This window comes from Gossypium arboreum, chromosome 10 (genome assembly GCF_025698485.1).
Source record: "Gossypium arboreum isolate Shixiya-1 chromosome 10, ASM2569848v2, whole genome shotgun sequence".
NCBI classification, from domain to species: Eukaryota; Viridiplantae; Streptophyta; class Magnoliopsida; order Malvales; family Malvaceae; genus Gossypium; species Gossypium arboreum.
Window position 1 is genome coordinate 128425330 of NC_069079.1, and position 25811 is coordinate 128451140.

The window sequence follows — 25811 nt, forward strand, 5'->3', positions numbered from 1 at the left end:
TGTATGAAATAGTGACGCCATGTTATCTGTATCCCTTTCCAATAATTTTATGCTACATTAGTACTTTTATTTTGAATTTCAAGATCTTTTATATAATTTTTCTTTACGATCTTCCCACCTAAGGAATTAAAAAAATAAATTTATTAACTAAATTTGGTTAAAATATATAAAAAAAGAAATCACTCAATAACGTGTAGCTTCGTCCAAATAATATAAGTTATTTTATTTAAAAATTAAGTTCAGTAATAATAATAATAATAATAATAATAATAATAATAATGATAATAATAATATCTTCAGCTTTTTCCTGTCCAAAGAAAAATAATCAGCAACCTTATCAGCTCTTCAAAACTTCAGATAAAGAGAATTACTTCCTCCACTAATACATAAAATATTCTACAATTACTTACCGATCAGTTTGTGGAATTTGTTCTCCACCAGCAGGAGAAATGGAAGAGGCTATTGTGTCCTTAGCTGTTGAAAGAATTTCAGATTTACTCATCCATGAAGCTGTTTTCCTCAAAGATGTGAAAGATCAAGTTGAGAGCCTAAACGCTGAACTGAAGCGAATGCAGTGTTTCTTGGAGGACGTTGATCGGAAGCCAGAACAAGACATAAGCGTCTCCATAATCGGGTGTCGGAAATCAGAGATCTTGCTTATGATGCTGAAGATATCATTGACTCTTTTATTCTTAAAGTAGGACATCAACGAGGTTTTCATGGGATTGTCAAGAGATTCACCTCCATTTTCACCAAACCTTATCATCTGCACAAAATCGGGGTGCAGGTGAAAGCAATCCAGACCAAGCTCCAAAACATTTCCAAGAATCTTCCAGCTTATGAGATAGGCGGTGATGGAGAAGGCTCTAGCTCAATTATCAAGGTGCAGCAAAGGTTAAGAAGGACATACTCACATGTCGAGGAAGAGGACGTTGTTAGCTTGGAGGTTAGCACGAAGGATGTCATGACCATGTTGATGACTGAAGAAGATAGACCCCACGCCATCGTTTCCATAGTCGGCATGGGGGGCCTCGGGAAGACTACTCTTGCCAGAAAAGTATATAATCATGTTGAGGTTAGACACCATTTTGATTACTTGGCTTGGGTTTATATATCTCAACAATGTAAGCCTAGAGAAGTTTTGCTTAGTGTCTTGATGAAAGTTCTCTCTCCTTCTAAAGATGAAAGAGAGTTAATTGAGAAACTGGACGAGAATGAGATGTGGAAAAGGCTTTTTGATGCTTTGAAAGAAAAGCGGTACTTGGTAGTCCTCGATGATATCTGGCGAAGCGAGGATTGGGAAATTCTTAAACCTGCTTTTCCACGAGGCAGAAAGGGAAGCAAAATATTGTTCACAACACGCAACAGGAATGTGGCTTTAAATGCCGATCCTTGCAACACTCCCATGGAGCTCTCACTTCTTACAAATGATGAAAGTTGGAATCTTTTGTGTAGGAAAGCATTCCCACGGAGCAAAATGGGTTCTCAATGCTGCTCAGAAGAATTTGAGAAGCTTGGAAAGGAGATGGTGAAAAAATGTGGAGGTCTGCCTTTAGCAATTGTTGTGTTGGGAGGCTTGCTAGCAACAAAACAGTCCTTGGCTCAATGGGAGATGGTTCACAAAAACATCCATGGACACCTAAAAGGGCTCCCACACCAAGATCATCAATATGGTGCAGTGAACAAGATTTTGGTTTTAAGCTACAATGATTTGCCTTATCATTTAGAACCATGCTTTCTGTATCTCGGTCATTATCCGGAAGATTGGGAGATATCGAAAAGTGAACTCATTCAACTATGGATCGGTGAAGGATTCATTTCACCATCATTAGAAAGCAAGGAAATCTTGATGGAGGATGTAGGCGAACAATTCCTAGAAGAGCTTATAAATAGGAGCTTGGTTCAAGTTTGGAGGCGAGACTATACAGGGACAAAAGTGAAAACATGTCGAATACATGATCTCTTGAGGGACTTGTGCACGAAGAAAGCAAAAGAGGAGAAGTTCTTGGAAATTATTCAACAATCATCGGCTGAATTTGATGTGACACTGGCAAAACCTTTGCTACGAAGAATTTCTATTCATCCTAGTGAAAGGAAAGTTCATTTGAAGGGAAAGCACCCAAAATTACGTTCTTTGTTGTTGCCTCAAGACGTTAAATTGATAGAATTCTTCATTTCAAAATGCAAAATTTTCAAATTTTTAAGGGTGTTGACTCTTCTAAGAAGGAATGTCATAAAGTGGCATGTGTCAGTTGAAATTGGTAATCTCCAACATTTGAGATACTTGAAGTTAGGATGCTATGGAGAAATGATTTTGCCGCAATCTATTGGCAGGTTGAAGAGTTTATACACTTTATACATCAAGTATGAAACTCACATTGTAATTCCATATGTTGTGTTCAAGTTAGAGCGTTTAAGGCATATTATATTAAAAAGGACTAGGTGGTGCGAAAGAGGATTTCGTTGGCGGCTAGGGTTCACTTCAAAAAATATTGAAACTTTGAAGTACATAGAGGTGGATGAGAGGCTGATTGAAAATAATGTGGTGCTTAGGTTGACTAATATTCAGAGTCTAGGATTAGTATTTACAAGATCAGAATATGTGAAGCCTATCCTAATCTTGCTAACCAAATTGCAACGCCTTCGGTCATTGTCCTTTGATATTTTAGACAATTCAATCTTATCATATCTAGACTTAGAACCCCTTTCTCAGTGTCATCACCTCTCCAAACTGAGATTAACGGGGGCGATAGAAGGAGTTCCAAATTCGAGCCATCGTGTTTTGGAATTTCTTCCACCAAATATCGTCAAACTAACTTTGGATTCCTGTAATATGAGTCAGGATCCAATGGGCGTATTGGAAAAGCTATGTCATTTAAGGATTTTCTATTTGTCTAAAGCATATAATGGGAGAAAAATGATTTGCTCTGCGAATGGGTTTCCTCAACTTGATTTTCTTCAGATAGGGAATCTAATAAAGTTGGAAGAGTGGGAAATAGAAGAAGGCGCAATGCCATGTCTTCGAAGATTGGAATTAGTTAACGTTAGTTTAGGCATGTTTCCAGAAGGATTAAGGTATATTACTACTCTCCAAGAAATGTCATTAGTAGGATTGAGTTCATCATTAGAAGAAAGGATTAAAGTGATAGATGAAAGAGAAGGAGAGGATTTTTATAAAGTGCGCCACATTCCCTCCATCGACTTTGTAAAGTTACTGGATTCAACATCATTTGAGGTATTTATTTATGTAAAATAATAATCTTTTCATTCTTTTTTTCTTTCACCCATATAGTTAGATATTGATATAAATTTAGTAAAACAACAGAAAACAAAATATACATCTTTAATTAACATAAAATTCTTATTAAAATATAAAAAATAAGGATTTTGAATATTTTTCTAGAAAAACTAAAATTTTAATATCATTTACCATAATTTTCAATTCATATTTTTAATTAGTATACATAAGAGATGATGATATGTTTATACCATTTTCTTGTTGATGCAGGTAATTACACTTCATTGAGATATTCAACCCCATCAAGTGTGTGTTTTTAAATTGGATTGCTAAATAATATGAACTTGAATAAAGTGATGTTTATCAATAACTTGATTAGAGTATAGATTTTCATTAATGAAGAATGATTAATTATGCAATGTTTTTTTAGATTCTATATATTTTATTTTTATTAAGTACCCGTTTGATACGAGTTCAAATTATATGACATCCATCCCCACCGAATATTATATATAAAAAGAGTCATAAATTAATCATTTTGAAACTTTTAACCGTTTAATTAATGATATTAATCATTTCATAAAGTTTTTTAAATCAAAATTATCATGAAATATTAAACATATTTTACTCATTTACTATTTACTAAGAACAAACCGATAATTAAATATCTAATAATTTGTATTCTTAAACCTGGATTGAGATATTCTGGAGAAGAGAGGATTCGGATATTCTTAAACCTGGTTTTCCACGAGGAAGAAAGCCGAAAGGGAAGCAAAATATTGTTCACAACACGCAATAGGAATGTAGCTTTACATGCCGATCCTTGCAACGCTCCCATGGAGCTCTCACTTTACAGATGATGAAAGTTGGAACCTTTTGTGTAGGAAAGCATTCCCACGGAGCAAAATGGGTTCTTAATGCTGCTCACAAGAATTTGAGAAGCTTGGAAAAGAGACGGTGAAAAAATTTGGAGGTCTGCCTTTAGCAATTGTTATGTTGGAAGCTTGCTAGCAACAAAACAGTCATTGGTTCAATGGGAGATGGTTTACAAAAATTGTAACGACCTAATAGTCATAGGTGTCGAAAAATGTATTTTCGAGATTCTATTTCCATAAATCAGATTCGTAATATTTATTAAAAATATTTACAAAGCTAATTGTGTGATTTTTGGTTAGGGGTGTGATAAAAATATTCACTGACACTTAAAAGGGCTCCCACACCAAGATCATCAATATGGTCCAGTGAACAGAATTTTAGTTTCAAGCTACAATGACTTGCCTTATCATTTAAAACCATGCGTTTTGTATCTTGGTCATTATCCAGAAGATTGGGAGATATCAAAAAATGAACTCATTCGATTGTGGATAGCTGAAGGTTTCATTTCACCATCATTGGAAAGCAAAGAAATCTTGATGGAGGATGTAGGCTAACAATTTCTAGAAGAGCTTATAGATAGGAGCTTGGTTCAAGTTATCAGGCAAAGCTATACAGGAACAAATGTTAAGACATGTCGAGTGCATGATCTGTTGAGGGGCTTGTGTACGAAGAAAGCAAAAGAGAAGTTCTTGGAAATTATTCAACAACAGTCAGAATTGGATGTGACATTGGCAGAACCTATGCTACGAAGAATTTCTATTCATCCTAGTGAAAGGAAAGTTCATTTGAAGGGAGAGCATCCAAAATTACGTTATTTGTTGTTGCCTCAAAATGAAACATTGCAAGATTTGTGTATTTCGCAATGCAAAAGCTTCAAATTTTTAAGGGTGTTTCAAAAAGTGGCATGTGTTAGTTGAAATCGGTAATCTCCTATATTTGAGATACTTGAAGTTAGAATGTCAGAATAAAATGATTTTGCTGTCATCTATTGGCAAGTTGAAGAGTTTGTACACTTTATACATCAAATTTAATTTTCACATCGTAAATCCAAATGTTGTGTTTAAGTTAGAAAATTTAAAGCATGTTGTAATAAAAGCGACTAAGTGGATCGGAAGAGGAATTCCTTTGTGGCCAGGGTTTATTTCAAAAAGTATTGAAACTTTGAAGTACATAGTGGTGGTAACGTGGTGCTTAGGTTGACTAATATTCAAAGTTTAGGAATATATTTACAAGAATAAAATATGTGAAGCCTATCCTCATCTTGCTATCCAAATTGCAACCCCTTGAGTCATTGCCCTTGGAGTTTTTACACCTTCCACACCTATCATATCTAGACTTAGAATCCCTCTCTCAATGTCATCATCTCTCTTGGGATTAATGGGGATAGATGATAGTCCACATCCAAGCCATCACGTTTTAGAAACCACCAAATATCGTGAAATTTCTTCCATAGTAAAATTTCTTATCAAGTATTTTATTGACACGAATTTAAATTATATGACGTCTTCTCTCACTTAATATTATATATAAAGAATTATATATTAATTATTTTTTATTTTGAAACTTTTAACCGTTTAATCAATAATATTAATTATTCCGTAAAGTTTTGTTTGAGTGATCATAACTTTAGCTAACCTTTTCTTCACATGCCATTTTACTTTATCGATTTTGTATGGCATCCAATGTGGAAATTGGAAACAGCTTTTGGTTTCAATGTGGAAAATCTCTTGCGCTTTTGGAATTTTGTGTACACCTAACGTTTTCTTTCTTACAAAAAGAAAAAAATAAAAGCGAGTTTTATTATTATTATTATTTGGAATAAGTTATTTTATAATTGCTATGAATGATATGAAAATAAATTTGATTTATTATATATTTTAATCTCTATAAATATAAATTTTCTTTTGCTCTCATTCCTTATTTGCTTTTACTCTTCTATTATTATTATTATTAATTACTGTCCTTATTATTTATTTCATAACTATAATTTGTTTATAACATTTTTTAATCCTGATTATAAGTTGGATTTATTGAACTTTCTGTTTTTAATTTCTTGTTATTATTCTTAATTTTATTAATAACAAAAATCTTTCCCCAAATTTCCTATTTCACTAAGCACGTGTTTCTCCACTAATATATGTTATTCCCGAAAACAGCTCTTCAAAACTTCTGATAAAGAGAAATACTTCTAAACTTGTACATAAAATATTCTACTAATACTTGCCGATCTGTTTGGTGGAATCTGTTCTGAACAAGCAGGAGAAATGGCAGAGGCTATTGTGTCCTTAGCTGTTGAAAGAATTTCTGATTTACTCATCCATGAAGCTGTTTTCCTCAAAGATGTGAAAGATCAAGTTGAGAGCCTAAACGCTGAACTTAAGCGAATGCAGTGTTTCTTGAAGGACGCGGATCGCAAGCTTGAACAAGATGCGCGTTTCCAGAATCGGGTGTCGGAAATCAGAGATCTTGCTTACGATGCTGAAGATGCTATCGACTCCTTCATCCTTGAACGTGCACATCAAGGAGGCTTTCAAGGAATCGTCAAGAGATTCACCTCCATTTGCACCAAACCTTCGCATCTGCACAAAATAGGGGTGCAGGTCAGAGCAATCCAGACCAAGCAACAAAACATTTCCAAGAATCTTCCAGCTTATGAGATATCCCGTGATGGAGAAGGCTCTAGCTCACTTTTGCAGCAACGGTTAAGAAGGACATACTCACATGTCGAGGAAGAGGACGTTGTTAGCTTGGAGGTTAGCACGAAGGATGTCATGACCAAGTTGATGACTGAAGAAGATAGACTCCATGCCGTCGTTTCGACAGTCGGCATGGGGGGCATTGGTAAGACTACTCTTGCCAGAAAAGTATATAATCATGTTGATGTGAGACGCCATTTTGATTACATGGCTTGGGTTTATATATCTCAACAATGTAAGCCGAGAGAAGTTTTGCTTACTGTCTTGATGAAAATTCTCTCTCCTTCTAAAGATGAAAGAGAGCTATTTGAGAAACTGGAAGAGAGTGAGCTGATGAAAAGGCTTTTTGACGCTTTGAAAGAAAAGCGGTATTTGATTGTCCTCGATGATATTTGGGGAAGCGATGATTGGGATAGTCTTAAACCCGCTTTTCCACGAGGAGGAAAGGGAAGCAAAATATTGTTCACAACACGCAACAGGAATGTGGCTTTATACGCCGATCCTTGCAACACTCCCATGGAGCTCTCATTTCTTGTAGATGATGAAAGTTGGAATCTTTTGTGTAGGAAAGCATTCCCACGGAGCAAAATGGGTTCTCAATGCTGCTCACAAGAATTTGAGAAATTCGGAAGAGAGATGGTGAAAAAATGTGGAGGTCTACCTTTAGCAATTGTTGTCTTGGGAAGCTTGCTAGCAAGAAAACAATCAGTGGATCAATGGGAGACGGTTCACAAAAACCTTTTCCATGGACACTTAAAAGGGCTCCAACAACATGATCATCAATATGGTGCGGTGAACAGGATTTTGGTTTTAAGCTACAATGATTTGCCTTATCATTTAAAACCATGCTTTCTGTATCTTGCTCATTATCCAGAAGATTGGGAAATATCAAAAAAGAACTCATTCAATAGTGGATCGCTGAAGGTTTCATTTCACCATTATTGGAAAGCGAAGAAATCTTGATGGAGGATGTAGGCGAACAATTCCTAGAAGAGCTTATAGATAGAAGTTTGGTTCAAGTTTGGAGGCGAGACTTTACAGGGACAAAAGTGAAAACATGTCGAATACATGATCTCTTCAGAGACTTGTGCATGGAGAAAGCAAAAGAGGAGAATTTCTTAAAATTTATTCAAAAATCTGAAAATTCTCTTGATGTGACCTTGGTAGCATCTATGCCACGAAGAATTGCTATACATCCTGGCGAAAGGGGCTTCCATTTAAAAGGAAAGCATCCAAAATTACGTTCTTTGTTGCTGATGAATCAAGAAAAGGTATTGATAAATGTCCATATTTCAAATTTCAATAACTTTAAACTTTTAAGAGTGTTGAAACTTACTAGATGGGCTGAGGAGTGGCATGTGTCAAGTGAAATTGGTAATCTCCATCATTTGAGGTATTTGAGGTTAAGATGCATAATGAAAATAATCTTGCCAAGGGCTATTGGAAAGTTGAAGAATTTACACACTTTGTACCTCCGATGCCTTTTTCACTTTGTAGTTCCAAATGTTGTATTCCAGTTGGAACGCTTAAGGCAATTTGTAACGAAAGGGGATGAGTATCCTGAGATCGAAAGATATTTTCATTGGTCGCGAAACTTTTCTTCAAAAAATATTGAAACTTTGAAGTACATGTGGGTGGACAAGAAGTTGATTGAAAATAATGAGGTGCTTAGGTTGACTCATATTCAGTGTTTAGGAATAATATTTAAGAAATCAAAAGATGTTAAGCCTATCTTACTATTGGCGATCAAATTGGATTGTCTTAAGTCATTGTCCATGACTTTGTGTAAAATTTTCTATAGACAATCAAGCTCATTTACATATCTAGACTTGGAACCTCTTTTACAGTGTCATCGCCTCTCCAAATTGAAGTTAAGAGGGCCCATAAAGGAATATCCACATCAGAGCCATCATGCTTTGAAATTTCTTTCACCAAGTATTGTCAAGTTTACTTTGCAGTTCTCTCATATGACTAATGATCCGATGGGTGTGTTGGGAAAGCTGTCATGTTTGAGAATTCTTAATTTACAATATTTGGGGAGAAAAATGATTTGGTCTGTCAATGGGTTTCCTCAACTTAATTTTCTTAAAATGCATCGTCTATTTAAATTGAAGGAGTGAGAAATAGAAAAAGTCACAATACCATACCCTTCGAAGATTAGAGTTGGCCAATATTGAAAGTTTAGGGATGCTTCTAGAAGGATTGAGGTATATTACTACTCTTCAAGAACTGTTAATAGTAGGAGTGGATTCATCATTTAAAAATAGGATTAAAGGGATAGATGGAAGAAAAGGAGAAGATTTCTATAAAGTGCGCCATATTCCCTCCATCCAAGTATTTACACGCCTTTGCCCGTGAGGTATTTATTTCTGTAAAATAATAATCTCTCCATTCTTTTTATTTTTCTTTCACCCATATAATTAGAGATTGATATAAAATTAGTAAAATAACAGAAAAGATACCATTTTATTATTAAAATATAAAAATATTATTTCATAAAATTAACATAAAATTATTATTAAAATATAAAAATAAAGATTTCAAATATTTTTCTAGAAAAGCTAAATTTTAATATCATTTTATTAATTCATAATTTTTATTTCATATTTTTAATTAGTATACATAAGAGATGATAATATGTATATACTATTTTCTTCTTGATGCAGGTATGGCCGAACTCCATCGAGTGTGTGTTTTAAAATTGGATTGCTATATAATATGAATGAAGTGATTGTTTATTATTAATTTGATTAGAATATAGATTTTCATTGATGAAGAATGATTAATTATCCATTGGTTTTTTTTCTAAATTCAATATATTTCTATGTTTTTTTTCTTATATTTCGAGACTTTAGTGCTCTTGTTTACAATATTAGTATTGAGATCAATTCAATATTTTCTTCAATTGTCTTTTAGCACTGCTTCTGCCTTCTCTATTTAAATTAAAAAATTAGATGATACAATGTGAATGAAAACATATATACTTTTATATGATATAAGAAAAATATTTAAGATTTCTTATAATAAAATTACTTATTATTAATACCTTTTTTCATTTAATAATGTATACAACAGATTTATATTCTCTTGATTTATATAGAACGATGATTAAATTTTTATTAGATACTTGTTTGACACGAGTTTAAACTATATGATGCCCATTCTCACCCCAATATTGTATAAAAAGAGTCGTACATTAATTATTGTGTAACTTTTAACCGTTTAATCAATGATATTAATCATTCCATAAATTTTTTAATAAAAACATGATAAAGTATTATATATTTATTAATTATTTACTATTTACTAAGAGCAAATAGATAATTAAATGTCCGAGTCTATAATTATTTCAACTTCTACCTTGAACCAAACATGGTATTGTAACATGTTTAATAATGTACAAATTGTCCGGTAACAATATTACCAAAGGTAATCAATCATTTTATGAACTAACACCCCCCAATCTAAATTCACAAAAGTTTGTGCGTTTGAGAAAGTTGAATTCACATAATTTGTTCTTCCTATAAACAATAAGAAGAAAGTAGCGACTCACCTTTCTATTGAAGACTTGTTTTAATAGGGCTACGCAAATCAAAATGTAGTAAATTCAAGGAACTCTATGTAGTAAATTCAACTTTCTATTGAAGACTGTTGGTGATGAGGTCCTGATCTATCTTACTAGTGCTCGTACCAGCTATGATGTATGGGTAGCCATTGAAAAGAAGTTTGCAACTAAATCTACTATTAAACTCTCTAGTATGCGACATGCGTTGTATTCTCAGAAGAAGGGCCGTTAAAGAATATTTGTCCAAGATCAAGTCGATGAGTGATATGTTGATTGTGGCAGGGAGTTCAATTTCTGAACAAGAATAGGTTAGTATAGTTCTTACGGGCCTTTCGGTCGAATATGAGTCTATGCGGGTAGTAGCTTCAGCTACTTGTGTGTCCCTTGATCTTTTGACAAAACTACTTTTTGATTACGAAGAAAGACAACTTGAGTTCTTGACTAGTGTTCCAATATAGGCAAACTTGGCTAGAAAACAAGTTTATAAAGGTGGTGATCAGGAAAAAAAAGGGTCTGACAAAGATTATTAACGGAGTAAACAATCGTATAGAGGTGGTTTTCAACAAAGTAAAGGTTTCCATCGTGGTAGAGGACGTGGGGGCTGGTTTTCACATAATCGACCCCAATTCCAGTTATGTGGTAAAGTTGGACATGTTGTTCAAAAGTGTTATTACCGATTTGATGAGAATTTTGCAGGTATCTCTAATGACGATAGGTCGATGATAGTAAATCATTATCATCTTTTCGATCCAAGACAGACCACATCTAACTATGGGGTGCATCACTGTTGCAATAAATTTCTTAGCTTTCAAGGAGGTAGTGGTCAACCATCGAGATCTTAAACCAGCTGTGATGACCAGATGTGGTACCCCGACTTCAGAGCCACAAATCTTGTTACCAAAGATCTCTCTTCACTTAGTCATCATATTGAGTATACAGGTACGAGTCAACTCTTGATGGGCAATGGGACTCCTATCCCTATCACTCATGTAGGGACCTCTCGATTACCACTAGTAATAGACTTTTGTACTTTAACCGTGTTTTACATGTTCCGAATGTATGCAAAAACTTGATTTTTGTAGCTCAATTCGCAAAAGATAATCGGGTGTTGATGGTCACTAAACTAACTATAAATACCACAAAGGCAAGCGTAGCTATCGAACAATAGTATATCTATGGTGAGTAGGGAATCTTGTATCCACGAGGACTAAAAATACTAGTAATTGCTGATATCTTATTATTTTGCTGACAAATTGGAGTGATTGTGTTTTTATCTAAAATTACTAAACTAATTTAACTAAGAACACAACAGAGAATGAATCAAAGAAATAATCGAATATTAACCAATGAGATAGACAATACCCAGGAAATAATCTACCTAGACTTCACCCATTATTATGAATCTGAATTAAATGATTTATTCACTTGTGACTTGATCCGTAGAAATCCCTAAATTATGCTAATATCTCTTTCGAGAGTAAGAACAACTGACTCTAGGTTGATTAATTGAAATCTCTTTCTAATTAAAACCCTTATCGTTGCATTAACTCGATCTATAGATTTTCTTATAAGATTTGACTCTAATCTGGTAGATTTATGTCATCTTATTTCTAGGATTGCATGCAACTCCACTCAATTATGCTAGATCTACTCTTAAACATAGACTTTTGCTCCACTAGAATAAGCACATTAAACATGAATTAATATCTCAAAAATATTAAAACAAGAAATTAGAACAAATAATTGAGAACAAGAATCAAGTATTTATCATGTAAATCATAAATCAAATAATAAGATTCATCATAGGTTTCATCTTCCCTAGGTATCTAGGTAATCAAATAATAGAAACATCTCAAAGTCAGAATAACCACAAAACATAAAGCAACTCAATAAAACTTCAAAAAAAATTAAAGGGAGATCTTCGATCTTGATATAGATCAGTTTCCGAGTTGATTCCGATGGCGTTCTTCGAGTGTTTTCTTCGATCTTCTGTAATGGCCTCTTTATGTCTTCTTCTAATGGGTATTTATAAACTTTAGAATGCTCAGAAAACCTAAAAATTAGGATTTCTACGTATTAAGAAAGTAAGGTGCGAAATCGACACGAGTTGGTACATGGGCGTGTGGCCAGCCCGTATAGATCATGAAAATAGCTCTTTTTGTCTGATTTTGTCTTGTTTTTTGCTCATTTCTCTCCCAAATGCTTTCCTAAGTATAAAATCATGAATTTAAAGGATTAAGAGCGTCAAATTCACTAATTTGCATAATTACTCATCCAAAAACGCATTAAGAATGTGATTAAAATATGTTGCTTTTATAGCTTATCAAATATCACCACACTTAGGCGTTTGCTTGTCCTCAAGCAAAATCCTCAACTCTCATTAAAATTAATATTTCTCAATTTATAATTTTCATCAATAATGTCTCAAAATAATTCACAAATAATCATGCATTGGCGATTCAACTAAAAGGGCACTAAAGGTCCAAACAATCCAAGTTGAAAATTTTTAAAGCACAAAAACATAGGTATTTCCCCTTATCTTAGTAATTACCTTTAATTCAAAATCAACAAGAGTCGACAACCTCACTAAAGATTCACTCAAATCACTCAAAGTGTTTAAGGTTCAATGATAAGCACTCAAAAGTCAAACACGAAAGGTCATTACCATATGCTTGCATGAAAATCAAATCTCCACTACTATAAAATGATATGATATACAAATCAAAAGGTCTTTAAGAGGATGTAATGGGGCTTAGGTTAAGGGTGTGGAGAAAGGCACAAATACTTCATTAGTAATTTCAATATCCTTCCCGATCAACCTATCAAACCATCTATTTGTAATGTTAACAAACTCTTATGATTGTTGCGTGTAAGAAAAAAAAACCCAAATAGCAAGAGAATATAATTGAACTGCCTTCGCTTTTCATCTTGAACATCAAGCCCTAGTTTCTACAACCAAAACACAAACACCTTGTCTACAATAACATATTTTCCAACAAACTACTAAGAAGTTTTAGAATTATAAAACTTGCACTTCCTTAAGTACCTTAACAATCATTAAAGCATCGAAAACATATTGTTCGATGGAAGACGGTCTAAACATCTATGTCGCACAAGAACTTAAAATAAACAAAGATGTTAGCTTTTAGTATTATACCATTTGATTTGAAATGTGTGATTGTTGCGTGTAAAAAAAAACACAAATAGCAAGGGAATATAATTGAACTGCCTTCCCTTTTCATCTTGAACATCAAGCCCTAGTCTCTACAACCAATACACAAACACCTTGTCTACAACAACATATTTTCCAACAAACTACTAAGAAGTTTTAGAATTATAAAACTTGCACTTCCTTAAGTACCTTAACTATCATTAAAACATTGAAAACATATTGTTCGATAGAAGACGCTCTAAACATCCACGTCGCAAAAGAAATTAAAATAAACAAATATGTTAGCTTTTAGTATTATACCATTTGATTTGTAATGTTTAAAAATATTTTTTAATAAATATATGTTTGTAGGTTGCATTGCACCTAGGGATACATTTGATTTGAGGGGTTGAGAAGGAAGTGAGGTCTATGCCTCAATGGACGGTGCGACGAGCCTCGTGCTTCTTCTGGTTGTGGCTCTTTTTTACATCAGGTTTCAAGTCGTCACTGATTTCGTTTTCTTAGAGATCAGATGGAGATGGGGCATAGGGTAATTTGGTTTCGAGTAAGCGAGAGGAAATTTTTGACGGAGGAAGAAAGAAATAAGAAAGATTGTAGAACCATGCCCATAAAAAGAAAAAAGGAAGATAAGAATATAAAAGAAAAAGGGGAATGTGAGGGAAAATAAAAAAGAAAAGAAAAGAAGGCATAATAAGATGCCACATGGCAGCGTGCGATTGGCTAGCGCTACCACATCAGCAAAAAATTAATGCTATTAGTCTCACGTACTAATCTGAGACAAAAGAAACCATAAGTATCAATTTGGGAGAAGTGGATAAGTTTGAGTAATAATTTTATATTTAACCTTTTTTTCATACAAATTTTTTTGGGTGAAAGAGTAGAATTAAAAACAAATTACAAAAACTAGACCATCCCCTCTAACGGAGAGGTCTCAAACAGACATAACCCATAATCTCTATGTTGGACCAATTTGATCAAATGGTCAGCTTCCTGATTTTCCTCTCTAAAAATGTGTCTAATGTCCTATTGTTTAAACTGCGATAGTATTTGATGAATTCTTCGAACCAAAGCAGAGTTGGACCCTTTAGTAGATCCCTTCTAAATAGCTATAACCGCTTCAAAACAGTTAGATTGAATCACTACACTATCATATCCTCGCTTCACAATCAAAGACAGACCTTCAATAATACCCCACTACTCAGCGTAAAAAACAGAACAGTTCCCCAAATATTTATTGTATCCAACAATCCAAATTCCGCCTCGATCACATATTATTCTCCCTACTGCCGTGAATCTAGCTTCCTCAAGAATGGAACCATCTGTACTCAAAAGGACATAGTTATTATTTAAAAATAGAGACAGGAACTTACCTTGTGAGTAATTTGTTTTGCCCCTTTTAGTAGAAACGTATTGCTTTGCCCAGCTATGCGGCACCTTGATAGTTTTACTATCGTTTTATAAAGTACCTTGAAAAATTAAAAAATCCACAAGCGCCAAACGATGATCCCAAATAGACATTGCCAGTCAACATTTCCCAAACACCAATTATGCTGATTTTGCAAATTTAGAACAAGCCACTCATGTAGATTTCCTACGTAAAATCTAGGAAACTATTCCATCGGAATTAAGTGGTCCCAAACATTCCTCGCAGCCTTGCAATCTCTAATAGCATGAAGTACATCCTCAGAATCCTGGCCACAAACCCCACATACTGGATTATAACCTATTCCCCTCTGAGCTAATTCAAACTTGGTAAGCAGATGTTGGTTAAAAGCAAGCCAAAGAAAGAGTTGAACCCCTTAGGGTCCTTGGAGCTTCCACGAAATGCACCACATTAGCTCTTTCAGATTCCGCGACCCTTCTCGAAGCTTCTCATAAGCATTTTTAAAGGAAAAGCAACCTGATCAGGTACCTCCCCAAATGATTTTATCAACCCCTACAGTCGTATGCGGCGGGGGAATCCCAACAATCTTTCAAATCACCTCCTCAATGAGCCATAATTGGAAAATGTCAAGGTTCTATTCGCCATTCTCATTTACCATGTCCCTTAGATGACATTCCATATCTAGTGAGGAACGACCAGGAACAGTCTTAGCCAACAACCCCATTCTTGAAACCCATGGATTACGCCAACATCTAATACTTGTGCTATTTCCTACCGACCAGATCAAATTTCTGAAATAAATGGCCAAGCTTTAGTGAGAGCTATCCATTAAAAAAGAACATCTACTCCACGATAAAGATTTTAGTAAACCACTAGATATTCCATATTTGTTCCTTAGAACCTTGACCAAAGGGGCCTTAGAATTGGCTACAATATTATAGCCCAATTTCATCATAAAGGTGTTATCATCTTGCAGTTTAAAATTGGATCCTTTGCATATCTATGGCAGGTGATTAATCAATTTCGGCCCGCCCACTATTTTTATGTTAATGGCGTTATGTGTTAACTACTAAAGTTCAATGTTAATTGAACATTGCTTTCCTTTTACCTAATTTGGATTAGTGTTCATTAAATAAAAAATATTTTTTCAATTAAATATAAAAGATACCTAATTATTAGTAAATTAAGGTAAATAGTACTAGTAGTCACTCAATTATTATTAAATTTCTTTTTTGATTGTCTAACTATGAAAAGTTACAAAATGATCATCCAACTATTAGTAAATTTCTTTTTTGTTGATCCAACTATAAAAAGTTACAAGTTTGTTGCTCAACTGTTCAATTTTGCCTTTTCTGAGCACAAATTGGCTAATGACAACAACATTTAAAATTGACATAATAGCACATTTAACCCTCAAAATATATACATTGCATCAATTTAGACTTGATTCTAAAAAATCAATCCTACAATATTTACACATTGTGTAGTTTGATCTCTTATATAGTTTTGTTTTTTGTGACCCTTCCACATAAAAAAATAAATTTATTAGCTAAATTTGATTAAAAATATAAAAAATAGAAATGCCCAAAAATCTTATGTAATAATTTTAATCTTATATCATTATTTTAAACTTAACCCCAATATCACAAATAAAAGTAAAACTACAAAAAAATTAATAAAAATTTATTTTTTAAAATTAAAACTGAATTAACATAATAAATAAATATTAAGAATTAAATTTATTATTACGCTAATTTTCAAAGCGATTATCCTATAAATTATTTTTAAAATTTTGGGTCCAACTTGGACCAAGCTTTAAGAAAGCAGACGAATTTTTGTAGCCTTAGCCTAGCCCCCTACTCCAATATTTCCCCACTAATAAATAAACTATTAATATTCCTCCACTAATGCATAATATATTCCCCACTAATACAAAAACTATTCCTCCACTAATACTTGCCGATCAGTTTGAAATCTTAGGTAAAAAATAATGGTTGAAATTAATTAAACATTTTTTATCTGTAACAAAAAAATAATGGATAAATAAAAAATAAATTTAAGATTGTTTAGTATAAATAATTAAATTTTTAAAAAAATCATGACATTTTATTATCTTATCATCAAAAAAAATAATATTCTACCTTTCTTCGATGTTATTATTGTTTGAATATGATTCGATATTTTCTTTTCAAAGAATCATTACTTTAATGATCCATTCTTTTTAATATAATTTTAAGTTATTATTACTAACAATCTCCAATTTTTACAAATGTATTTTCTTTAATGCTACTTGATTAAATATACCTAATTACGGAATGTTTTTTGTAAAGCTAAAGTTAAATTTTAATTGGTATATATAATTTTAATACTAATTAAGTGATAATTAGAATTATTAGAATTCTATTCAACTAATAAATTTATTTTATATAAATAAAATTAGCACATTTTTAAATAAAATAAAGTTATTTTTATAATAATGACAAATTTAAATTATGATTTTAATATCTAATTAAGCGATAATTACATTAGAAAAGCTACCTTGTTTGAGTATTCTTAGCTTACAGGATGAAGCGGACTAAAATGACTTGTTTTGCCAATGAATTTCCTCAATTTGATTTTCTTCGTATATGCAATCTAAAAGAGTTAGAGGAGTGAAAGATAGAAGAAGGTGCAATGCCACGTTTCTAAGTTTATATTTGAGTTTCATTTGCAGATAATTCAAGAAAGGTTGAGATACATTACTGCTCTTTAAAAATTGAAATTAAAATTAATGAGAAAATCACTGGTAGAAAGAATTCAAGAGATAAATGAAAGAGAAGGAGAGGATTTCTATAAAATATGTCGCATTCCTTCATTAAGATATGGTAATTTGTTTATATCTAAATAAGTGTATTAGGTTTAAATAACACGGTAAAAATAATAATAAATAATTGAAGTAAATTACATCTAAATTCACTAAACTATGAGTAAGTTAACGTTTTAGTCAATTAATTTTAAAAAGTTATAAAATTGTCACTAAACTATTCGAAAGTTTTATTTAAGTCATCGGGCTATATGGTCTTCATTGTTTGCATCCCCTGCACTAATAAAAAACTCTTCTGCCTCTGCTTTTCTATAGTTTAGGTTTTTTTTTTTCATGAAATAAATTTAAACGTCATGTATCTACGAACCAAAATTCAAATAGCTTTCTTCTCTGTTTTTCGACACAGACCATTAGATTGTCTTGATCTAATATATGTTTTTCTATTCATCTATAAGTATTGATCCATCATACCATTCATTGAATTGTCGCTTGAACCTCAGACTTTAACAAAAAGAATTTAATAGTCCAATAACTTAAATAAAAACTTTTGAATAGTTCCATGATTCAAGTAAAGACCATTGAATAGTTCAATGACTATTTTGTAATTTTTTAAAGTAAAATGACAAAAATATAAATTTATTAATAGTTTAGTAATCTTGAATGCAATTTACCCAAATAATTATTATTATTTTCTTTTGATCTTATCCTATGAATTATGAGCAATGACTGTTGGGTGTTCAAGTAGTTGTCATTAGGAAGAAATGAAATTGAGGGTTGGCCTACTAATGTCACTCATCATAACTTTTCTTCACATGCCATTTTACTTTATTGATTTTGTATCCCAAAGTTTTCTTTATTTGATTTTGGAAAACCATAAAATAAAAGAATACATGAATGCAGTTATTTAATGTCACTTTCCTACAAATTTATTGCATGCCGTCCAATTTGGAAAATCTCTTGTGCTTTTTGGAATTTTGTCACCCATCACTTTTTGTGTCCACCAAACATTTTTTAAAAAAAAAAAATTATGACTTTATTATTTATTTTATAACAATAATTTGTTTTTATAAAAAAATTTAAACTTAATTATAAGTTGGATTTATTAAACTTTCTATTTTGAATTTCTTGTTATTATTCTGAATTTCATAAATAACCCAAAAAAAAAAAAAAAACTTTCCCCTTAGTTAAACTGCAGGTAGCTCCTACAAATTTCCTATTTCCGTCCACTTTGAACATATGCTATTTTATTTTAAAAATTTAAGTCCCAACGAAAAATAATCAGCAACCTCACCCCCAAAAACAGCTCTTCAAAACTTCTGATAAAGAGAAATACTTCCTCCACTAATACATCAAATATTCTACAATTATTTGCCGACCAGCAGGAGAAATGGCAGGGGCTATTGTGTCCTTAGTTGTTGAAAGAATTTCTGATCTACTCATCCATGAAGCAGTTTTCCTCAAAGATGTGAAAGATCAAGTTGAGAGCCTAAAGTATGAACTGAAGCGAATGCAGTGTTTCTTGGAAAACGTTGACCGGAAGCCAGAACAAGACGAGCGTCTCCATAATCTGGTATCGCAAATCCGTGATCTTTCTTGCGATGCTGAAGATGCCATCGACTCTTTTATTCTAGAAGCAGCACATCAACGAGATTCTCATGGGATTGTCAAGATATTCACCTCCATTTTCACTAAGCCTGATCATCTGCACAAAATCAGGGTGCAGGTCAAAGCAATCCAGACCAAGCTCCAAGACATTTCCAAGAATCTTCCAGCTTATGAGATACCCGGTGATGGAGAAGACTCTAGCTCAATTTTCAAGTTGCAGCAACGGTTAAGAAGGACATATTCGCATGTCGAGGAAGACGACGTTGTTAGCTTGGAGGTTAGCACCAAGGAAGTCATGACCAAGTTGATGACTGAAGAAGATAGAGCCCACGCCGTCGTTTCCATAGTCGGCATGGGGGGCATTGGTAAGACTACTCTTGCCAGAAAAGTATATAATCATGTTGATGTGAGACGCCATTTTGATTTCTTGGCTTGGGTTTATATATCTCAACAATGTAAGCAGAGAGAAGTTTTGCTTAGTGTCTTAATGAAAGTTCTCTCCCCTTCTAAAGATGAAAGAGAGCTAATTGAGAAACTGGACGAGAGTAAGCTGATGAAAAGGCTTTTTGATGCTTTGAAAGAAAAGCGGTATTTGGTAGTCCTCGATGATATTTGGAGAAGCGAGGATTGGGATATTCTTAAACTTGCTTTTCCACGAGGAAGAATGGGAAGCAAAATACTATTCACAACACGCAATAGGAATGTGGCTTTTGATGCCGATCCTTGCAACACTCCCATTGAGCTCTCAGTTCTTACTGATGATGAAAGCTGGAATCTTTTGTGTAGGAAAGCATTCCCACGAAGCAAAATGGGTTCTCAATGCTGCTCAGAAGAATTTGAGAAGCTTGGAAAAGAGATGGTGAAAAATTGTGGAGGTCTGCCTTTAGCTATTGTTGTGTTGGGAGGCTTGCTAGCAACAAAACAGTCATTGGCTCAATGGGAGATGTTTTACGAAAACATCCATGGACACTTAAAAGGGCTCCCACACCAAGATAAAAATGGTGCAGTGAACAGAATTTTGGTTTCAAGCTACAATGATTTGCCTTATCCTTTAAAACCATGCTTTCTGTATCTTGGTCATTATCCAAAAGATTGGGAGATATCAAAAAACGAACTTATAAGATTATGGATAGCTGAAGGTTTCATTTCACCATCACTGGAAAGCAAAGAAATCTCGATGGAGGATGTAGGCGAACACTTCCTAGAACAGCTTATAGATAGGAGCTTGGTTCAAGTTAGCAGGCAAGGCTATACAGGAACAAATGTTAAGACATGTCGAGTGAATGATCTCTTGAGGGACTTGTGCATTAAGAAAGCAAAAGAGGAGAAGTTATTGGAAATTATTCAACAATCATCGGCTCAATTTGATGTGACTTTGGTCGAACCTATGCTACGAATAATTTCTATTCATCCTAGCGAAGGGAAAGTTCATTTGAAGGGAGAGCATCCAAAATTACGTTCTTTATTGTTGCCTCAAAATGAGAAATTGGTAGAATTTTGCATTTCAAATTGCAAAAGCTTCAAATTTTTAAGGGTGTTGACTCTTTTAAAAAGGAACGTCGAAAAGTGGCATGTGTCAAATGAAATCGGTGATCTCCTACATTTGAGATACTTGAAGTTAGAATGCTGGAACGAAATGATTTTGCCGCAATCTATTGGCAGATTGAAGAGTTTATACACTTTATACATCAAGTATCATACTGACATTGTAATTCCAGATGTTGTGTTCAAGTTGGAACGTTTAAGGCATATTGTAATAAAAAGGATTGCGTTGTTCGGAAGAGGATTTCGTTTGCGGCTAGGGTTCACTTCAAAAAATATTGAAACTTTGAAGTACATAATGGTGGATGAGAAGTCGATTGAAAATAATGTGGTGCTTAGGTGGACTAATATTCAGAGTTTAGGAATAGTATTTACAAGAGCAGAATATGTGAAGCCTATCCTAATCTTGCTAACCAAATTGCAACGCCTTGGGTCAGTGTCTTTGGAGGTTTTAGACGATTCAAACCTATCATATCTAGACTTAGAACCTCTTTCTTGGTGCCACCACCTCTCCAAACTGAGATTAGCTGGGGGGATAAAAGATGATCCACATTCGAGCTGTCATATTTTGAAATTTCTTCCACCAAATATCGTCAAATTAACTCTGTTTTGTTGTAGGATGAGCCAGGATCCAATGGGTGTATTGGAAAAGCTATGTCATTTGAGGATTCTCTATTTGGAAGGAGTATATAACGGGAGTAAAATGATGTGCTCTGCCAATGGGTTTCGTCAACTTGATTCTCTTCAAATGATTGGTCTAGAAGAGTTGGAGGAGTGGGAAATAGAAAAGGGTGCAATGCCATGCCTTCGAAGATTGGAGTTGGCCGATGTTGATAGTTTAGGGATGCTTCCAGAAGGATTGAGGTTTATTACTACTCTTCAAGAAATGATATTAACAAATATAAGTTCGTCATTGAAAGAAAGAATTAAAGTGATAGATGGAAGAGAAGGAGAGGATTTCTATAAAGTGTGTCACATTCCCTCTATCCACATTTTCTGATCTCAAGTAATTGGAGCCAACATCACGCGAGGTTTTTTTTTTTTTTTTCTGTAAAATAATATATTTTTTATTTTTCTTTCACTCATATAGTTAGAGATTGATATAAAATTAATAAAATAACCAAAATTCATAAATTCCATGTCATATTTTTAATTGATATACATAAAAGATGATGATATGTGTATACCATTTTTTTTCTTGACGTAGGTAATCTAATTAGCATTGAAATGCACTTCGTCGGGATATTCAACTCCATCAAGTGTGTGTTTTTAAGAATTGGATTGGTGAATGAAGTGATTGTTTATATGAATAATTTGATGAGAGTACACATTTTAGTTATCCAATGTTTTCCTTTTTTCTAAATTCTATATATCTCTATGTTCTTTTTTCTTATATTTCGAAACTTTAGTTCTCTTGCTTATGATATTAGTTTTGAGATCAATTCAATATTTTCTTCAATTGTCTTTATTAAATAATATATAAAATAGATTCGTACATGCGTTGGCTTATATGGTCCAATGATTGAATTTCTTACCAAATCACCTGTTTGACATGAGTTAAAACCTTATAACGCCTATCTCCACTCAATATTGTATAAAAATTAGATTCATACATTAATTATTGTGGAACTTTTAATCATTTAATAGATGATATTTCAAGGAGGGAACACACGTACAAACCTGTACATTACAAGTGGAGTACTTCATTTGGGACTAGTAGCCACCAATCTCGACTATGGATCATAGAACAAACATGGAGAACACAAAAAAAAAATGGTATGAGAATTACTCATTTTATATTTTTTAATTATTATTAACATAAATAAGGTTACATGTGGAGATATGTCTCGCATTTTGACCAAAACAGTATGTGATGTTGAAACAAGAAGAAGCTCTTTGTCCTGATGAGGAGCTGAAGTCATGACAAGAAGAAAGTCCTCATCCCAACGACGCAATCCTCTTCGTCCCGACAACCAAACGCCACATCACAATGTGGCAACATGTCACTTAAGTTTTCCGGCTTTCTTTTCTCAGTTAAATTCTGTTTTAGTTTCCCACTTAAATTCTGATTAACCTAATGATATTCTAGTCATATATGCTATGAATTTCAGCCTATAAATAGTCTTAGTTACTCTAGGTTTTAGACAATAGAAATATTAAGATCGAGATAATTCTATTCTTTGAGTTTGAAAGGTTTTTATTTTGTGGTTTTGGGTTTTTTTTTATTCTCCCTCTTTTGCACTCTCTTTTTATTATAATGAAATCTCTTTTTATCCATGAGTTTTTATCCTCTTTTAAGGAGTTTTTCCACGTAAATTTGTGTGTTCAATCTTTTCAATTTCTACTTTATTTACTTGTTCATTGTATACACCGGGGTTAAATCCTAATAAACTGATATCAAAGCTAGTTCGATTTTCGCATTTAACTCATTCGAAGATTGCTGCATCAAGGTTTAATATTAATAAGTTTGATGACCTCGCAAATTTTCAATATAAAAATAAAAATCTTAGCCTCACATTTATAAGCAATTTTACTCTAAAATGAGACAAAAATTACCGCGAGGTGATTGGAAGAGGCATTCACTAACCTCACACATAATGTTGTTTAATAGGCGCTCAAAGTAACTGATGAAGCTGCTGATTTTCTTTCCGGAAAGACTCAACCTCTTCCGTTAGTTCAGCTTTGTTCTATAATATGGAGCTCATCACACGAGACATCTCCATCTGTTCCAATGATTTTCGTGAATTAAAGAGCAATTGACATGTCGTTCTCGTGCCTCGTCAATGAACATGTTGCCGAATTTGCCGGTGGATCAAGGTGTACGAAATTACTTGCTTCAATGTACGACACTGATTTCATTACGGTTTTCTATTACAGTTTTAGAACATTGTTTTTTTATGCTTAATAAAATGGACTTTCGCTGAGAAAATAAAAGAAAACATTTAAACAATGCTATGGAATTTTGATTAGTTTAATTACTACATCATTTTTGTCTTAAATGTTTAAATTTACCAAAAATAAAAATAATTATTTTAAATACTTTAATTAATAAAATATTAATTAAAATAATTTAATATTAGCATCTAAGGTGTTTTTATTTTATTTTATACATGATGCTTTAACCTTTGAGCTAAGTGTGCTCAAATGATAAGAAATTTTGTATTCATTGGAATTCAGCAAATTATTACCGTATTATGTATTAGGGATAAATTTTAAAATTATACATAAATTTTGATTTAATATATAATTGTTAATGAATTTTAATTTGATGTAGTTACACACTCGAAACTCTAATTGTAGTTCAAATGTATACTTGAAATTTTAATTTTATTTTAATTATATACATTTAAAAAATAAATTTATTAATTTATTTTTATTAGATAAATATAATTATCTATGTATGCAATTTATAAATAAAAATGATATTATATCAGTAATTATTTTAATACTTAACAAGAATTAGATCAAATTAAAATTTTACATATAATTACACATTAACACATAGTTCATGTATAGTTTTAATATTTATCCTATCTATTAACTATCTATTAGTTATTCATAATTTTATTAATTATTCATAATTACTATGAATTATAGACTCGAATTTAGAAAAACTAAAATTATTTCTAATTTTAATGCTATACTTAATAACGTTGAAACCATTAGATCTGGATTTGGAACCTTTTTCAGCGTCACGGTTTTTTAAACTAAAAGTTTTCGGGAATATAAAAGAAGATTAACATTTGAGCCTAAGAAAGGAAATACAGATAAATTAAAGTATTCGAATGGTTAACGAAATACAAATTTTAAAAATGGGAATTTTATTTTTAATTTAATTTATAGTTATTTCTAATAATTATAATATCACATGTTTGTAAGATATTCGAAGGGGTATGAGGGTTGCTTCAGTTTCAGAAATAGTAAAGCTTTGGGAATTCATTTGGGGGTATTTCATTGCTAAGCAAGGAATCAAGGAGTAGGGAAAGCTAGAAAAAGAATCCCCATTTTCTTAAGCAAAGAATTTAATTAAAAGAGGAAAGAAGAATCTGCTTTTGCTTTCTTCTTGTTCAATTTTAATTATCATTTACTTTTGATAGAACAATAACAAAAAAAAGGAATCAGAAAATACACACAGGCTGATTATCAATCTGTTTTACATCCAAAAAACAAAAAAAAAAAAAAAAGAAAGAAATTCAGACTTTTTTTTTAATCAGCTAGAGAAATGGCAGAGGCTATTGTGTCCTTAGCTGTTGAAAGAATTTCAGAATTACTCATCCGTGAAGCAGTTTTCCTCAAAGATGTCAAGGAAGAAGTTGAGAGCCTAAACACTGAACTAAAACGAATGCAGTGTTTCTTGGAGGACGTTGATGGGAAGGCGGAACAAGACACGCGTCTCCGTAATCGGGTATCCGAAATCAGAGATCTTGCTTACGATGCTGAAGATGTTATCGACTCCTTCATCCTTGAACGTGCACGTCAAGGAGGCTTTCAAGGAATCGTCAAGAGATTCACCTTCATTTGCACCAAACCTTGGCATTTGCACAAAATCGGGGTGCAGGTCAAAGCAATCCAGACCAAGCTCCAAAACATTTCCAAGAATCTTCCAGCTTATGAGATATCCCGTGATGGAGAAGGTTCTAGCTCAGTTTTCAACGTGCAGCGACAGTTAAGAAGGACATACTCACATGTCGAGGAAGAGGACGTTGTTAGCTTGGAGGTTAGCACGAAAGATGTCATTACCAAGTTGATGACTGAAGAAGATAGACCCCACGCCGTGGTTTCCATAGTCGGCATGGGGGCCTCGGTAAGACTACTCTTGCCAGAAAAGTATATAATCATGTTGATGTGAGACGCCATTTTGATTTCTTGGCTTGGTTTTCTATCTCTCAACAATGTAAGCCGAGAGAAGTTTTGCTTAGTGTCTTGAAGA

The 25811-nt window shown here is 33.0% G+C and overlaps 4 protein-coding genes across 6 annotated transcripts; all 4 read left to right on the top strand.

Annotated features, from left to right (window-relative positions):
• The first annotated feature begins 259 nt into the window (after positions 1-259).
• Positions 260-3652, top strand: LOC108462525 (disease resistance protein RPP8-like). Its single transcript, XM_053020195.1, has 2 exons — positions 260-3235; positions 3509-3652. The coding sequence occupies exons 1-2, from the start codon at positions 965-967 to the stop codon at positions 3524-3526; spliced, it is 2289 nt and encodes a 762-aa protein (XP_052876155.1). The 5' UTR covers positions 260-964; the 3' UTR covers positions 3527-3652.
• A 2581-nt stretch (positions 3653-6233) lies between these two features.
• Positions 6234-8530, top strand: LOC108463385 (putative disease resistance protein At1g50180). Its single transcript, XM_017763329.2, has one exon. The coding sequence runs from the start codon at positions 6379-6381 to the stop codon at positions 7771-7773; it is 1395 nt and encodes a 464-aa protein (XP_017618818.1). The 5' UTR covers positions 6234-6378; the 3' UTR covers positions 7774-8530.
• Positions 8531-18837: 10307 nt separating this feature from the next.
• On the top strand, positions 18838-23158 carry LOC108463218 (disease resistance protein RPP8-like). Of its 3 annotated transcripts, XR_008272281.1 has the most exons (3): positions 18838-21912; positions 22542-22657; positions 22749-23158. XR_008272281.1 is itself a non-coding variant. In XM_017763158.2 (2 exons), the coding sequence occupies exon 1, from the start codon at positions 19122-19124 to the stop codon at positions 21879-21881; it is 2760 nt and encodes a 919-aa protein (XP_017618647.1). In that variant the 5' UTR covers positions 18838-19121; the 3' UTR covers positions 21882-21912; positions 22542-23158. The 3 variants fall into 3 exon arrangements, 2 of the variants coding, with proteins under 2 accessions (XP_017618647.1, XP_052876156.1); XM_017763158.2 differs by having other exon boundaries at positions 22542-23158; XM_053020196.1 differs by lacking the exons at positions 22542-22657; positions 22749-23158 and adding an exon at positions 22089-22304.
• A 1945-nt stretch (positions 23159-25103) lies between these two features.
• On the top strand, positions 25104-25737 carry LOC128281976 (putative disease resistance protein At1g50180). The gene has a single exon (XM_053020197.1). The coding sequence runs from the start codon at positions 25104-25106 to the stop codon at positions 25728-25730; it is 627 nt and encodes a 208-aa protein (XP_052876157.1). The 3' UTR covers positions 25731-25737.
• Positions 25738-25811: the final 74 nt, after the last annotated feature.

What these genes read in the sequence shown, in the direction of transcription:
- LOC108462525 (XM_053020195.1), top strand. Translation starts at nt 965, where the DNA reads ATGACCATGTTGATGACTGAAGAAGATAGACCCCACGCCATCGTTTCC.
- LOC108463218 (XM_017763158.2), top strand. Translation starts at nt 19,122, where the DNA reads ATGGCAGGGGCTATTGTGTCCTTAGTTGTTGAAAGAATTTCTGATCTA.
- LOC108463385 (XM_017763329.2), top strand. Translation starts at nt 6,379, where the DNA reads ATGGCAGAGGCTATTGTGTCCTTAGCTGTTGAAAGAATTTCTGATTTA.
- LOC128281976 (XM_053020197.1), top strand. Translation starts at nt 25,104, where the DNA reads ATGGCAGAGGCTATTGTGTCCTTAGCTGTTGAAAGAATTTCAGAATTA.